At 42.4% G+C, this 17,648-nt stretch overlaps 1 protein-coding gene across 1 annotated transcript in view; it reads right to left on the bottom strand.

Moving 5' to 3' along the window:
- The window catches only part of PTPRM (protein tyrosine phosphatase receptor type M), a 515,441-nt gene that overhangs the window by 330,592 nt on the left and 167,201 nt on the right, over positions 1 to 17,648 (bottom strand). Inside the window, exons 4-5 of the mRNA XM_054381571.1 lie at positions 15,794 to 15,872; positions 10,508 to 10,623 (exon numbers count right to left, since the gene is read on the bottom strand). Coding sequence (XP_054237546.1) covers positions 10,508 to 10,623; positions 15,794 to 15,872 — 195 coding nt within the window. The remainder of the gene's footprint in view (positions 1 to 10,507; positions 10,624 to 15,793; positions 15,873 to 17,648) is intronic.

A 17,648-nucleotide genomic window follows, 5' to 3' on the forward strand; every position in this document is an offset into this window, starting at 1 on the left:
TTTTATCTTGCCAAGAACTAGGGTAAATTCTTCTCTAGGGAACAACAGGCTGATTAATTTCAGTACCTAAACTAGCTCAGCTCATTTAGGATGTGGAGAAGCCTGTCTGCACTCCAAACTGCAGGATACATCCACCTTTCCATACAGGGCACTTCTATCCTGGATTTTACCATTAGGAAACAACTAGAAGAACCATGTAAATATTTTTAGAACTATTTCTTTTTGTTTCCAGCCAACAAAGGTGACAGGAGGCTGTTAAAGAGAGGAGATGAAGAGAAGGGATTAGGCAATGCCACAAGGCAGTAGAATTTCTTCCTTAACTTGCAGCCCATAAAGAGAGACGACCATGAAAAGGTATGACCCAAGGACACTTGTCAATGGCCCTACACAGAAGATGGTCTCCTTCCAGACCAGCCCCCCCAAACATCCCAATGTCCAGTAGAAATCCTGAACAATCCAGTATGGGCTGTCATACAAACTGCCAGCAGTCAACAAAGGGAATTGCTCAAATACCAGGCCTGTAGCTAGTGGTGTTCCCCTGGGGTAAGTACTGGGTCCAGTCTGTGTTCCAGTTTGTGCTCATGACCTCTAGTCCTGTCACTGGCACCACTGAAAAGAGTATGTCCCCATCCTCTTGACCCCCAACCTTTAGCTATTAACCAGCATCAAGAAAATCTCCTCTCGTCTGCTCTTCTCCAGCCTAAACAGCCTCTGGTCTCTCAGCCTGTCCTCACCAAAGATGCTCCAGGCCCCTCATCATCCGTTCCCAGTGACAGGACAAGGGGCAATGGGCACACACTGTAACATAGGAAGTCCTACCTGAATGTGAGGAGAGACTTCTTTCCTGTGAGAGTGTTGGAGCAGGCTGCCCAGAGAGGTTGTGGAGCCTCCTTCTCTGGAGAGACTCCAACCCCACCTGGACTTTGTGATCTTGTGAAACCTGCTGTGGTTGACCCTGCTTTAGCAGGGGGGTTGGACTGGGTGATTTTCAGAAGTCCCTTCCAATGTTCACCATTCTGTGATAGTATGATTCTGCAACTGTGCAAACAGGACACATAACCCCTTGGAAAAAGGAATCTGCCATAGTCATATAATGTCAGAGAACCATAAAATCACAGAATTGTTTTGGTTGGAAGAGATCCTCAAGATGATCAATTCCAGACATTAACACAGCACAGCCATGGACACTGCTTGGACACATCAGACCTGCTTGGACTACAACAGCCATATCACCAGGGCAGAGCTATCCATCCTTCCTAGAGCAGAAGAATCCCAATCATAAAACAAAGCCTGAAATATGTTGAGATCTAAAATTGCAAATAACAGATTCCACTGGCTGCTGAGCAACCCTCATATTTTCAAGTATTCAGGGAAAGCTCCTGGAACAACATAAATACACATATTGTAAAAAGCTATTTAAGGCAACTAATGAAAATATATAGCTGATAAGTCAGTTGTAAGAATAAATTTTCTATTAACCAACATCTTATTTAATGTATAGGGATATAAAAAGAATAGTCTTAATTTAACCTCAGGATATAGTCGGTGTGAAAAAATCCATATTCCTAGCACCAGCATATTAAATGAATACAGAGACAGCTTTAAGCACTTTAAAAAGCACATTATTTTTCCATTTTAGGCAAGTTAGACTGAGAAGAAATAGGTTGATGCTTATTAAATTAAACTTAGAGTCTATTTTGGGCAATGAACTACACTCCAAGTCTTCTCAATGAATGGCAATTTAGCACAATAAGATATAAGTTAAACGTTTCAGAAATACTTCTAGTACAACCACAGAAGTAATTCCAGGAGAATGGAGTTCTGGGATGATAACATATCCAGCACTACCACTGCATCAATCACTCTCAAGGCTTCTTTCAACTATTTTTGCCTAAAAGGAGACTTAAAAGGAGCCTTAAAAGGAGCCATTGCTCAGACACCCTCTGCCTGTAGAGCTATATTAAGCAGCTTTTCATACAGAATTATAGAAATGTGTCAGCTGGAAAAGACATCTAAGATTGAATCCAGCCATCAGCCTAAGACCACCACGGCCACGAAACCATGCCCCTAAGTGGCATGTCCACATATTTCTTGAACACCTCCAGGAACAGTGACTCCACCACTTCCTTGAGCAACCTATTCCAATACCTGACCACTCTTTCAAAGAGCAAAAGTTTCCTAATATCCAACCTAAATGTCCCATGGAGTAACTTGAGACCATCTCCTCTCCTTCTATCACTTGATACTAGGGAGAACATATTGTCCACCACCTCACTCCAACCTCCTTTCAGGGAGTTGTTTTCAGGGAGTTTTAGAGAGCAATGAGGTCTCCCCTCAGCCTCCTCTTCTCCAGACTAAATAAGCCCAGTTCTTTCAGCTGCTCCACATAAAACCTGTTCTCCAGACTTATCACCAGATCTGTTGCCCTTCTGAACATGCTCCAGCAATTCAGTCTCATTCTTGTAACAAGAAGCTCCAAACTGAACACAGGAAAGGTTTGTTAGCACACATTCAAATATACACAATTATAAAACACCAATTAGAGTCATACTAGAGGGATCTCAAATAACATTGGCAGCACCAGAAGTAATTTTGTTTAAAATATGTCTAAATCCCAAATCAGATAGTAATTAATACCTCAATGAAATTGCTTCACAGAGTTCAGATCCCAGTAATGAAGACAGTCAGCTCTGCCTCTGGATTCCTAGACTTGCTTTCATAACCAAGACAACTGTTTGTCAGTCTAGATTAGAAGCACCACAGATCCTGTGATTAGTCTGTATTTATTCCATCTGTCTACATTAACAAGCATATTTCATTTGAGTAATGAAGCCATGATGGAAAAAAGATTATTATTGTCCTATTTGGAATTATTATTGGAATTGCACTCAGCATGTGTAACTCACGGGCATTCAAGCAAAATGTTGTTATTCCACCTCTCAAGGAAGATTTCAGCTTTGAGTATTTGTGTGATAGGTAACTGAGCCTTTTCTTCAAATCACATCACTCACGATAAATCTCTTCAGGATGACTAAGCCTAAATGCAGCCCGGAGCTGCCAGGTAATATCATTAAGTATTACTGAAGTTATACATCAAATAGTGATGTAATCAAATATTATGCAGTAACAACTACTGGGAGATACAATTAAACATATAGAAAGCAAGCAAAGACATTATTGTGTGTTCTGGAGTCAGTCACAGGAGAGACCTGGACAAGCTGGAGAAGTGGGCTCATGTGAATTGCATGAGGTTCACTAAGGCCAAGTGTAAGGTCCTGCACCAGGGTTGGGGGAGCCCCTGGTATCAACCCAGGCTGTGGTATGAAGGGCTTAAGAGCAGCCCTGCAGAAAAGGACTTGGGGGTGCTGGTGGGTAAAACGTTGGACATAAGCCAGCAGTGTGCTCACAACCCAGAATGAGCCATCTCCTGGACTGCATCCCGATCAGCATGGACAGCAGGTGGAGGGAGGGCATTCTGCCCCTCTGCTCAGCTCTGCTGAGACTCCAACTGCAGCGCTGGGTCCAGCCTTGAAGTCCTCAGCACAGGAGAGGCATGGACCTGTTGGAACAGGGCCAGAGAAGGCCACAAAAGTGAACTGAGAGCTGAACACTTTTTGCTGTAAGAACAGGATGAGAGAGTTGGGGTTAGGCCTGCAGAAGAGAGAACTTGTAGCCTTCCAGTACTTAAAAGGAGCCTATCAGAAGGATGGAGACAATCTTTTCAGAAGCACCATTAGCAAGAGAACAAGGGAAGGGGTGATGATTTTAATCTAAAAGAGGGGGATTTAGACTAGATAGAAAGAAGAAATTTTTTTACATCAGGGGTGGTGACATTGGCCCAGGATGCCCAGAATGGTGGTAGAAGCCCCATCCCTGAAAACATTCCAGGTCAAGTTGGGCAGGGCTCTGAGCAACCTGATCTGGATGAAGATGTCAACCCTCCCTGCAGTCAACAGGGGCTAGATGATCTTCAAAGACCCTTTCAACCCAAATAATTTTACAATTATTAGCATAATTTCCACCCCCACACACAATGCAAAATACACTCATGCAGACATTTGTCTCACTTTTCTAAACAAGTAACAGAGAGCTGAAAATCAGTGTGCTCATCTCCTACCTTCACTGAAAAACATTACATTCTTGTAAAGAAATACATCATGAGATGAAGAAATTCTGGGGAAAATCTGAAGTCTATTCCAAAGCTTTTTAACAATTGGAATAGAAGGCAAATAGCAGGCAAAACTGAAGCACTTTTAAGTCTTACAGACCAGGTAAGGAAGTCATAGCCAAGAAAGAAGCCTACACATCTGATGCCATGTTAAGGGAGAAGCAATGGCTTCCTGAAAAGATTCTTCCAACCTAGATGAATGAATACCAGGAAGAATCGAAGAATCATGGAATCACAGAATCATTTTGGTTGGAAAAGACCTTTAAGATCAAGTTTAACTGCTAACCCAGCACTACCAGGTCACCGCCAAAACATTCTCCTCAGCACCACATTTACACAGCTTGAAATCCCTCCAGGGATGGGGACTCCATCACTTCCCTGGGCAATCTGTTCTATGGCTTAACAATCCCTTCAGTGAAGAAATTTTTTTCCCAGTGTCCAACTTAAATCTTCCCTGGTGCAACTTGAGGCCATTTCTTCTTGTTCCATCACTGTGACCTTTGAGAAGAGACTGACCCCCACCTACAGCTTCTTTTCAGGGAGCTGTAGACAGCAAAAACAATCTCCCACAAGTCTCTTTTTCTCCAGGCTAAACCCCACTTCCCTCAGCTCCTTCTTGCAAAACTTGTTCTCTAGACACCTGCCATTTGTGAATACAGAAACCATGGTACACGTTGGGTCATGTACCAGGGGAGCTAATGTAGAAGGGTTTGGTTGCAGGTGTTTTGGTCTTAACTACTGAATCAATCATATAGTTTAATAGCCCCCATCCACAAAACACCTCCTTCAACACTATTTCTTTCCAACACTTTTTCTTTGGATTTCAATTAATCTAATCTTTATTTTGACTCTCCTTTCCTCAAAACAGTTTCAACAGCCCTTGATCTTAGAAAAAACCAACAACCCAAACATCTCTTAAACTCCAATTTGAAGATGATACCTCCCAGTAGTAAGGTGGTACATTTTAAGCACGGTATTCATTGTAAAGGTCACTTTCTTTCTCCCAAAGGTCCGGGAGCATAGCTGATTGAAAGCTGATTGAATTTACTTCACCAATTACCTAACTCATATGTGTCCCTAAGTGATTCTGCTGCTGCTGAACTGCGCTTCATATCAAGGCAGTCTTCTGGGTCCAGGAACAGCATATCTAACAAACTCTTGAAAAGCAATCTGAGTTTAACCAGCCACATGTGGCACAGGTCAGCTGCTCTATTACCTCCAGTTTGGTAATCATCATGTGTTATTTAATGCTTCAGTATAACTGGAAGATTAAACACATCACATTGGTTTTCTTGAAAAGAGAACACAATTTGGGTTGCTTCACTTTCAAATTCAGATATCAACAAGGTTAGACTGATAAAGGTAATCCCAGCACAACTTCTCTTCATCAAGTGAGAATTATGTATGGGGTAGATAGGGAAGGAGGAGAAATTCCGTTTTGGTATGTCCTTATCAGTGAAGCTGATAAATGTAACAGATGAGAATAGTGATTTATAGATATCTCAGAACCACAAAGTCACCGTGTTTGGAAAGGATTTCACATAGTCCCAGCCCCTGGCTCAAAGCAGTCAACTACAGCAAGCTGCTCTTGACTGCATCCAGCTACAGTTTTGGTAACTTCAAGTATGAAGACTCCCTGTCCTCTCCAAATAATCTGCTCCAGTGTTTGAACACTGTAAATTATCTTTTTATTCTTATGTTTAAGTGGAATTTCTTGTATTTCAGTTTGTGTCCTGTCTACCTTTAGCCTCTATCTGGAGCTAGCCTCTAGCACCCAAGGACCTCCCCAGCTGAGAAGGGGGAAAAGAAAAAGGAGAGAAGACCCACATGTTGAGATGCAAACAAATTCAATGAAACAACAAAACTGATCTCAATGTCAACACGAAGTATAGAAAGTAGTACTCAGCCCAGCAAATGTGCAACACTCACATCAAACAGGAAGGCAGTCTTTAAGATCAGGAGAAGGAAGAATAGCAAGGCGAGAAGAAACCCAAGCAGGAAGATCTAGCAGAAAGAGGGACTTGGACATCCAGAGGGACACACAGGATCCACATCAGGATGCACACATCTTAGAACACGTGTAGTCCTGGAAAAATCTTTAGTGGATTGATGTCATCAAAGTTCATCTGAAGTCAAAGGACTCAAGACGATGAGCTATGTACAAGGTGGTCTGATCAGTCTTGGAAGACTGAACTATTTATGAGCAGCAGAAGAATGATCTCCTGCACTCTGGTAGCACCCAAAAGCATCTATCGCTAACCCAAACTATTTATTTTAATAATCAAAAAAACCATCTTTTGAAGGCCTGTCCCCTTGTACAATTCCCATTATTTACACATGTTCAGGTTACTAACTTGTTACATGTGTGCAAATTTGGTGAAGGGGATGGAGAAAAAGTCTTCTGAGAGTGGCTGAGGGAACTAGGATTGTTAGCCTGGAGAAAAGGAGACTCTGGGGAGACTGTCTGGCTCTCTACAACTCCCTGAAATGTTGGAGTGAGCTGAGTTTTAGTCTCTTCTCCCAAGTAATTGGTGATAGGACAAGAGGAAATGTCCTAAAATTGCACCACAGGACCTTTAAGTTCGATATTAGAATCTTCATTGAAATTTTCATTGAATCTTCATTGAAAAGGTTCTCAAACACTGAAATAGGCTCCCCAGGGAGGTAGATCAATCTTCATCCCTGGAGGGATTTAAAAATCATGTGGTGCTGAGGGACATGGTTTAGCACCAGACATGGCAGAGTTAGGTAATAGTTGGACTTTACTATCTTAAAGGTCTTTTCCAGCCAAAACGATTCTATGATTCTATCATTTAGCCAGGTAAAATACTGTTTCATTAGCTTAGAACTCAAAACCGGTTGAAGCAGTTTCTTCCCCAAGTGCTTCTAGACTTAGCAATGAAAACAGGAATTATGTGAAAGCCTCGGAGAGTTTGCAGCATAACAAAAAATTCTTCTGAAACCCCAGGACTCTGGTTCACTTCCTGGGATACTTTGTGAGATTTACATAAGGAAGCACATGCAGACACACATACACAAACAATTTGTGTAGCCTATAAACATATTTTATTCTTCCTGATTTGCCAGGAGTCATTGCACTGGCTCCACGTTCTCCGAAGGATGTTTTTGATACCTCTCAATTATGTGTGATTGTGTATCTGCAAGGAAAACAATTTGCTTTCCAGAACTCCCTCTGACACAGGACTATATCTCTTCCTTTGAATAAATAATAAATAATGCATACAGGGTTTGTATGTAGTGGAATAAAATCTTTCATACTCTTCATACCTTCAGAAAATAACTACTGAAGATACAAAAATAAGCCCCACATACCCTGACAGACATCTATCAGGAAAGACCAGAGGAAAAGCCAAATCCCTTATTAACAGGTAATAAATTGTTTACATAGTTTTGAGAAGACTTGTCATTAAAATGCTCCTGTTCTGAGTTTCTTGGCTGCAAATGAAGTAGCACGTGTTCTGCATGCAGAAACCAGAGGTTTGAAAGATTCCACCCTCTCCTCCTCTGTCAGAGAACACCCATTAGTCTCTTGCTGTTGGTAAGTCTGATTCTGCTTCTCACTGCAGCTATCAGACATCCCGAGCCCCTGTTGTTATTTCCATCCCTTCAGTAAATTTTTACTCTTAGGTCTGTACTAGCTAGCTAAATATGACTCACCCTGTGGTGGCCAAGAAGGCTAGAAGCATCCTGGCTTGGATCAGCTACAGTGTGGCCAGCAGGATCAGGAAACTGGTTGTCACTCCAGTACTCAGTGCTGGTGTGGTCACACCTTGACTAATGGGTTCAGTTTTGGGGCTCTCATTCCAAGAAGGACTTTGAGGTACTGGAGCATGTCCAGAGAAAGGTAAGGAAGTTGATGAAGGGTCTAGAGCACAAGGCTCAAGTGGAGCCTGCTGCATTACAGCTTGTGTCCATTGTCCCTTGTCCTCTCACTGGGCACCACTGAAAAGAGTGTAGATCCACCCTCTTAACCCCTAGCACTTTAGGTATTGATATTATTATTATTTTGATATTGATAATGATATTATTATTTAGATATTGATGAGCATTGAGAAGATCCTCTCTCAGGCTGCTCTTCTCCAGCTAAACAGCCCCAGGTCTCCCAGCCTTTTCTCCTCACAGAGATGCTCCAGTCCCCTCAGCATCTTTGCAGCCTCCAGTGGACCCTCTGCAATACTTCTCTGCCTCCCTTAAACTGTGGAGCCCAGAAGTGGACACAGTAAGCCAAATGTGGCCTTGCTAAGCCAGAGTAAAGGACAAGGAGAACTTCCCTTAACCTGATGGCCACATTCTTCTTACTGGACCACAGAGGACCATTTGCCTCCTGGTGACCTTGTTGCATGACCCATTAGCACTACTAAAACCTGAATCTCTTTTACCAGAGCACCAGCATAAATATCTACAGAGAAGGGTTTACATTTTATTGTGGCCCTGGTGTAAATCTGAATGCCTTTTATGAAGATGTTTTGTAGTTGAATATTGGTTCTACTGTTACTGGGAAAAAAGAACATTTAAGGTGCATTTAACCAGTCCTATGATGCAGAAGACACCCAGTTTTCTGATGGCTATTACAGGTATCTACATTGCAGTCACGGTCCTGTGGCAGTGTCATGGGATGCTATAAGCAGGTGCAACAAAATTCCTCAAGATCACACCATGAAACCAGATGGTGTCAGTTGATTGATAGAGAACAGCAAGGCCTAGGGATCTGTTACCCTATAGTGACCCAGAACACAAAAATACAGCTAATACAACTGGGAACTGTAGCTCAGAGACTTAGTTTGCAGCATCCCACACGTGGAGCTGTCTGCTCAGTCTTACTGTAAGCAGCAGCAGACATCTGTGGAAATGGGCAAGCAAGCAGAAAAATAAATCCAAGGAGATGCTGTTAACTTTGAAAATGTTCTTACACTAAGGCACATCTGGAATTTACACAACCTTGGAGTGATTACCAGAGGGACCTGCAGTTGTATGGGAAGGAAAAATAAACAGTGGTTCTGCAGGAAGATAAATACCCCAAAAAGTCAATCTGTCACTGCTTTCTTACCCTTCATCCATAGGAATCATTTAACTAAGCTCAGCAAAGATACTCTGGAATTGCTACTGCTGGTAAGAAGAATGAGTTTGTATTATTTTGGGGTATTGGTTGACAGCTGACTGAAGATGAGCCAGCATGTGCCAAACTGGCCAAGAAGGCTAGCAGCATCCTGGCTTCAATCAGCAATGGTGTGGCTAGTAGGACCAGGGCAGTGATTGTGCCTCTGTACTCAACACTGGTGAGGATGCACCTTGAATACAGTCAACTCTGGGATGATGGCAGCAGTTAAACCTACACCCCCATTATTAAACAGATGAAGTAAAATGCATGTTTTTGGAGGTTACACACGTGGATAAAGGCAGGACCAGATGATTCTTGGGTTCCCTTCCAACCTGGCATTCTGTAATTCCGAGACTGACTGAGAGAAATGAGTTGGAGACAATCCTTAAGTCAAGATCTCACCTCTAGAATCTGAGTAACTGAAGTAAAAAACCCAAAACTGACTCAGGAAATACAGGTGAGATTCTTCGGCTCTATAGAACAGATTTTATTAAATCATAGAATAGTTTAGGTTGGAAGGGACCTTTAAAGGTCATCTAGACCAGCCTTCCTGCACTCAGCAGGAACATCTTCAACTAGATTTTGATGCTCACAGCCTTGTCCAACCAGCCCTGGAATATTTCCTGGAATGAGGCATCCACAACTTCCCTGGGCAACTTGTTCCAGTGTCTCACCACCCTCACAGTGAAGTTCTTCCTAATATATAATCTAAATCTTCCCTCTTTTACTTCAAAATCCTCACCCCTCATCCTATCACTACACTCCTGATAGAATCTCTCCTCATCTTACCTGTAGACTCTCTTAAAGTACTGAAAAGAGGGAGCATGGGAAGTACTGGAAGTGTTCTCCCAACTTAAAAAGAACACGAATTTAGCTGAAAATACTAAACAGAGGAAAAGACAAGCTCAGAAAATCATGATGGTTCATGTTGCAGTTAGCCAGCACAGACTTTATGAAAAACTCCTGTGCTTCTCCTTGGGGGTTTAGCCTTTCCTTGTGATCACATGTAACAAATTCAGTACCTTTAGTTTCAATAAGGTATCCCATTGAAACAAGGGAGGAAAATCTTCCAGGTTTACTTTCTACAACAGAACACCAACTACACAGCAGTTTAAAGGAGCTATAAAATCTAATAGTGATGGAATGAACTCTACATTCCATTCAGAGTGATGGGCTCCAATCTCCTCAGATCTCAGTGAATTATGAAAGAAAGAAATTACCTGCAACCAGAGTCTATCGCTTGAGTCTGTTCCACCATTGGCAGTGCACTGAAAAGTAGCAAACTGCCCTGCATTGACTTCCACACTCTGGAGACGCAAGAAATGGGGAGTTTTTGCTGTTGAGAGAAAATAAAGGAGGTAGTTATGCACTGTGGAAGTATTGAGTATGAATAACACACCAGATGAAACAGTCCTGCTTTAAAAGTTTAAATCTCTGACTAGATGTAAGATTTCAGGTTGGTTTCTTCTGTATCCCTACTCCATAATTCAGAATCATGGAATCACTAAAGTTGGAAAAGGCCTCCAAGATCATCTAGTCAAACCGTTAATCCAACACTTCCAGGTCACCATCTACAATTTTTTTTGAACACTTCCAGGGACAGCAATTCTACCATCACCCTGGGCAGCCTCTTCCGGGGCTTAACCACTCTTCAGCAAAGAAATTTTTCCTAAAATCCAACCTAAACCTCCACTGCTGCAAATTGAGGTCATTTCTGTTCATCTTGTTGATTGTTCCTTGGGCAAAGAGAATGACCCTCATGTCACTAAAATCTCCTTTCTGGAAGTTGTAGAGAGTGAGAAGGTCTTCCCTAAGTCTCCCTTTCTCTGGGCTAAACATCTCCAGTTCCCTCAGTCACTTATTACAAGACTTCTGCTCTAGATGCTTCTCCAGCTTCATTGCCTTTCTCTAGACATGCTCCAGCACCTCAATGTCCTTCTTGCAGTGAAGGGTCCAAAACTGAATCCAATATTTCAGGTGTGACTTCGCCAATGCTAAGTTCCTTCTCCCATGCCATGGGCAGGGACACCTCCTACTAGACCAGGTTGCTCAAGGCCCCTTCCAACCTGCCTTTGGCTTGTAGGTTCCATAACTTCTCTTGGCAATCTTTTCCAGTGCTTCACCACCCTCATGAGGCAGAATTTCTTCCTAATATCTAATCTCAATCCAGTCTCTTCCAGTTTGAACTCATAACCCCTCATTCTGTCACTTCACTCCTTTGTCAAAAGTGCCTCTGTCGCTGTCCTGTAGTCCCCTTCAAATGTTGGAAGACTGTAAGGTCTCCCTGGAGCCTTCTCTTCTCCAGGCTGAACAACTCCAGCTCTCTCAGCCTGTCTTCATAGCAGAGGTCTTCCAGCCCTCTGATCACATTCCTGGCCTCTCCTGGACCCTTCCTAACAGTTTCAGGTCCTTCTTTTTTGGGAGTTCCAGACCTGGAGCCAGCACTGCAGGGGGGGTGTCAAGTACTCCAGGTGAGGTCTCAAAATAGATACTCCTAAAAGAACTGTATCCATTGAATGAGGAAAGAGACCATGTGTATTTCTGTTTTACTGGAAAGAGTTAACCATATGGCAGAGAAAAACAGACATTTCATCCAGGAATTCCTCCTTGAAAAGGCAGCATTCCTTAACCATCCAGATCCTACCACAGGCTAGGGGAAGTTTTTGTATTGTCTGTACTAGCAGATAAGCCAGGCTCAGCACATTGCTTTCAGACATCAAATATTAGCACCTACAGTAAACTGGCAAACTAAACATACACTGTCTAGCAGAGGTTCACAACCATTTAAAGTGTTGCTGACATTTCCTTAAAAGACTTTATCACTGGGAGAAATCACAGTTTTATGGAATTTATAAATAACCAGCTACTAGAATTCAAGAAAACATTGCTTACATGTCTCGAGAAAGGCAGTGTAAGGAGGAGAAGATGGAATAAAAACACCTAAAATAATATCTAAGAAAGGAATTTTTTTGTGGTAACAGCCCTTACTGCAATTTTATTTTCTTAGAAACTTTCCAGTTATGATAGTCAGACTTTGGGTCAAACTCATCCACTTATTTGCCTATCAGACATCTGACTCTCCAGTAAAATTCCTCAGTGAGTTATCAGTGGTCTTGATCTTCTCAGTGCTGATCAATACACAAAGAGTGGAGCTGGACTCTTTTCAGTGGTGCCCAGTGACAGACAAGGGGCAACGGGCGCAAAGTTGGACACAGAAGCTTCCATGGGAACACAAGGGAAAAATTCTTTAAAGTAAAGGTGCCAGATCACTGGAGCAGGTTGCCCAGAGAGGTTGTGGAGCCTCCTCTGGAGGGATTCCAAACTCAGCTAGACACTGTGATCCTGTGCAACCTGCTATGGGTGAGCCTGCTTTAGCAGGGCAGTTGGACTAAACGATCTCCAGAGATCCCTTCAACTCTCACTGTGCTGGGATTCTGTGTGTTTCCTACTTCTCAGTCACTTTTTTACTCCACTCATTTTTTCTCTTGTTTTTTTCTGGAAACTCTGAACACTGGAGAAATGGCAATTCTCAATTACTGGGCATGGCCTAAGTGGAGAGGGGTGTTAAGTTTTACAAACAAAGAGAACCACACACAGGGAAGTTTTAGGTTGGATATTAGGAAAAAAATCTTTACTGAAAGAGTAGTCAGGATTTGGAACAGGCTGCCCAGGGAAATGGTGAAGTCACCAGCCCTGGAGGTGTTCAAGAAATGTGTGGACATGGCTCTCTGGGACATGATGGTTTGGGGTTGACACTTGAACTCGATGATCTTAGAGGTCTGTTCCAACAGAAAAAAATCTGATTCTATGATTCTACATATTCAAGACAAACCTCAACCAACTACCCATTGCTTTCCTTCCTGCACACTTACATCTCACATTCTGGGAGCTGGCTGAGGCCCCATCCCTGGAGATCTTTGTCCTTACTGCCATGACAACTGCCTAGCAAATATTTTTTTCCTTTCAATTTTGGTTTAAGGAGTTAATAATTCCCAAAGTATTTTTTCTGGCAATATATAAAAAGAATAACGTCATGAGTCTTGCTCAATTTTAGACACATAGTAAGTCTATTCCAATTTTCACACTATTTCAGTTTTTTTTTTTGTTTTTTTTTTTTTTGACAATGTAACTGGTTTGATGTCTTAATTCCTATCATTTTAATTATTTCATCGAAGAGTTTTTCATTAAAGCTTTTGAATTTTAGCACTGCCACATTAAAACTCCACACGTTGTGGGGTATAATTCAGTCTCCACATTAAGAACAGCTACTTGCAGGTTGGGAGAAATGACTGGTACAAATGCACAGATCAAGCCTCTCAAAATTTGTACACCCAAAATTATTAGCCTGATAAAATGCTGCTTTAGGCTTCTCCCACCTGAAGCAAAGACATAAATTCAAAAACACAGCAGCACAAATGCTGTCTAACAACCTGAGAGCCCGCTGCGTTTATTAGAACTAAGTGATTCAGAAATAACAGCTGCTGATTCTGCATAAATGTCTCTGCATGTGAAAGAATGTCTGAGTCTTCTCACCACTAACACTAAAACCATTTTTATGAGGTGCTCTGGTGTTAACCAATAAAACACTTTTTATTTTAAATCACAGCTTTTTCTTACAGGCCCCAAGGAATGCATACAAGCACAACAGCATGTAAGAGGAAGTTAAACTACTACACAGAAGTTGGTGTCTTTTTCCCCAATCAGTCATTTCACAAAATAGTAAGATAGGAGTTGGAAAGGACTTCTGGGGATTATCTAACCCAATCTCCTTGCTAAAACAGGGTCACTCACAGCAGGTTCCCCGGGATCACAATGTCCAGTGGGTTTGGAATCTCTCCAGAGAAGGAGAGTCCACAACCTCTCCGGGCAGCCTGATCCAGGGCTCTGGTGCCCTCACAGCAAAGTTCTCTCCTTTCATTTAGGTGGAACCTCCTGGGTTGCAGCTTGCATCTGTTTCCCTTTGTCCTGCCACTGAGAAGAATCTGGACCCATCCTATTGTCCTTTACTCTTTAACTATAGATCAGAACTGAGAAGTTTCCTTCTCAGGCTGCTCTTCTCCAGGCTAAGCAGCCCCAGGTCTCTCAGCCTTTCCTCCTCATAGAGATGCTCCAGGTGCCTCAGCACCTTTGCAGGCTCCACTAAACTCTATCTAGCGGTTCTGTCTTTCTTGACCTGGGGAGCCTAGAACTGGACCCAGTACTCCAGATGTGAGTAGAGTAGATGTGAGTGGAGTAGATGGGGAGGAAAACCTCTCTTATCTCGCTGGTCACACTTGTCTTAATGAAGCTCTGGAGACCACTGGACTTCTTGGCCACAAGAGCATACTGATGCCTCATGGCAAGCTCACCCTCATTGCAAGCTCACAGGAAAGAAGTTTATCCTCATGTTCAGATGGAACTTTCTGGGTTCCAGTTTGTGCCTGTTGCCCCTTGTTCTGTCACTGGGTACCACTGAAAAGGGTCTGGACCCATCCTCTTGTCCCCCACCCTTTCACTATTGATAAGCATTGAGAAGATTCCCTCTCAGGCTGCTCTTCTCCAGGGTAAACAGCCCCAGGTCTCTCAGCCTTTCTGCCTCACAGAGATGCTTCAGTCCCCTCAACATCTTTGTAGGCTTCACTGGATTCTCTCCAGTAGTTCCCTGTCTTGAACTTGGGAACCCAGAACTGGCTCCAATATTTGAGATGTGGCCTTGCTAGGGCAGAGTCCAGGGGGAGGACAACCTCTTTCTCCTTGCTGATGACACTCTTTTTAGTCCACCCCAGAAGACCATTGGACTTCCCTGCCAAAAGGTTCAAGATTGGACTATAAGATTATAACCTACAATTCCATGTATGATCTCAATACATCTTATTTAACAAACAGCAACTATGTGGTATAATTGTATATCTAATCAACCCATTCAGTTACATCTGCCTTATGAAAGCTTTAATTTACAAAGTTTGGACTGTCATAATTTTTAAAAGGATTTAGGATAACAAAGCATTACATTTCCTTAATAATAGGATAAATACACATAAGGAAGTAAAACAGTGCAGAAATTGAGCCTTTCACCCAGAGAAGTACCCTAAATCATTTCATGCAGTATAATTCAGCACTCAAACAGCTGAGTTTTCTTCCTCCTAAGACCTGGAAAAATAAAACCCATGTATATTCAGCTCTTGTGCTGTTCATCTGCTCTCACTAATGTCCTAGCTGGTGGCTGCAGTGAATTTTTGTTGCAGACAGAAAACTCAACAACAAATCTTGATGATTTTTGTCATTAAAAGGCTCAGTTAAGGTCTGGGGCTCATGCTAAGGGCTGTACACAAGGTGCTTACAAGAGATGCTTTTAAAGCCCATAAGGTGTGGTAGCAAGATACTAGAACATTCTATACATGCTCAGCCTACATTTCTAGCTGTGACTTTTTTTTCTGACATTTTCCTTCTCTTCTGCTTCCACATTTATCGAAACATAGTGGCACACTCTTTTTAGGGGATGGTTTTAACAGCAGACAGGTACTTACTACATGGGTGTCCTAAAACCTTCACTTCATCGATAGCCACATATCCTGGGTGACCCGAAGTGACCACTTCAAAAACAACCTGAGAAGCATGAGAAAAAAAAAAACAAAACAACAAAACAGAAGAGGATTTTAGTTATCAGCTTTGTAACACAGGGATTACAAAATTATTCTGTGATGGAAATAAGTATCAATCTTTTTAACATGTTGAGAACATCATGAAATATCTGTTTAACATCTTGGCTGGCAATATGGACAGTAGAGTTGAGTGTGCTCACAGCAAGCTTGGAGATGAGACCAAACTGTGTGGTCCAGCTGACACACTGGAGGAAAGAATTGCCATCCAGAGGGACCTGGACAGGCTTGGCAGGTGGCTCCATGCCAATCTTGTGAAGTTCAACAAGGTCAAATGCAAGCTCCTGCACCTGCGTGAGTGCAATCCCACACAAAAATAAAGGCTGGATGAGGAGTTGTTTGAGAGCAGTCTTGAAGAGAAGGACTTGAGGTACTGGCTGATGGAAAACTCAACATGAGCCAGCAATGTGTGCTTGCAGCCCAGAAGGCCTACCCTATATCCTGGGCTGCATCAGAAAAAGTGTGACCAGCAGGATGAGTGAGGTGATTCTCCCCCTCTACTCTGCTTTCATGAGACCCCACCTAGAGTACTCTGTCCAGTTCTAGTGTCCCCAAAAAAAGAAGGGCATTGAACTAATTGTTGGAATGGGTCCAGAGGAGGGCCACGATGACGATCAGAGGGTTGGAGAATCAACCCTAAGAGGAGTTGAGAGTTGAGACTGTTCAGTCTGGAGAAGAGAAGGCTCTGGAGAGACCCTATGGTGAATTCCCAGTACCAAAAAAGGGCCTACAAAAAAGCTGGAGAGGGACTTTTTACGAGGGCTCGTAGTGATAGGACAAGAAGGAATGGACTGAAACTTGAGGAGGGCAGATTTAGGCTGGATATTAGAAAGAAACTCTTTACGGTGGGAGTGGTGAGATACTGGGACAGATTGCGCAGGGAAGTTGTGGATGCCTCCTCCCTGGAGTTGTTCAGGGTCAGGTTGGATAAGGCCTTGAGTGACCTGGTCTAGTGAAAGGTGTCCAGGCCCATGGCAGATAGTTTGGTGTAGATGATTTTTAAAGTCCCCTCCAACCCCAACAATTCTGTGATTCTATGATTCTGTGAAAACAGTACAATCCAAAACTCTCAAAGTGTGTTGTTCTTACATTTTTTTTTTGTACTTGTACTATTTTTAGAGATTTATGAGAGTCATCATGATAAGAAATAACCAAATAACCTCCACTATTCAGTCTAAGTAGTTACCTAATAATAATCTTCAGATTCATATTTTAGTTTCAGTTCTTTGTCTTGCAGAGTAAACTCTTGCTTTGATTTAAATTTGCAGGTCTGCAGTGCACAGAGATTTGCATGGCATCAGGCAAAGTCATACCTATTTTTAAGGAATGTCTTTTCCATGCTCTTAATCTTCTGCCAAACATAGTGAACTAAGCAAAGCAGATCCATTTGCTGTGGTTTGTTTAATGGCTATAAATAGGTCATAAAATAAATGGACTGTTCTTGTTGCCTGATTTAAGCACACTGCAAAGTAAACCTCTCCAAACTTCGGCAGCCCGAGCTTTGAACATCCCAGGAACGTTTCGGTGGAATAGATGAAAACACCCCAGCAATGTTAGCAGGTACGTTTCCAAATCAACAGTCAAGAATCATAGAATTATTTTGTTTGGAAGAGACCTTTAAGATCATCAAGTTCAACCACCAATCTAAGACCTCCATGGCCATTAAACCATGTCCTGAACTGCCATGTCCACACATTTCCTGAACACCTCCAGGGATGGTGAC

Source organism: Indicator indicator, chromosome 6 (genome assembly GCF_027791375.1).
Source record: "Indicator indicator isolate 239-I01 chromosome 6, UM_Iind_1.1, whole genome shotgun sequence".
NCBI lineage: Eukaryota > Metazoa > Chordata > Aves > Piciformes > Indicatoridae > Indicator > Indicator indicator.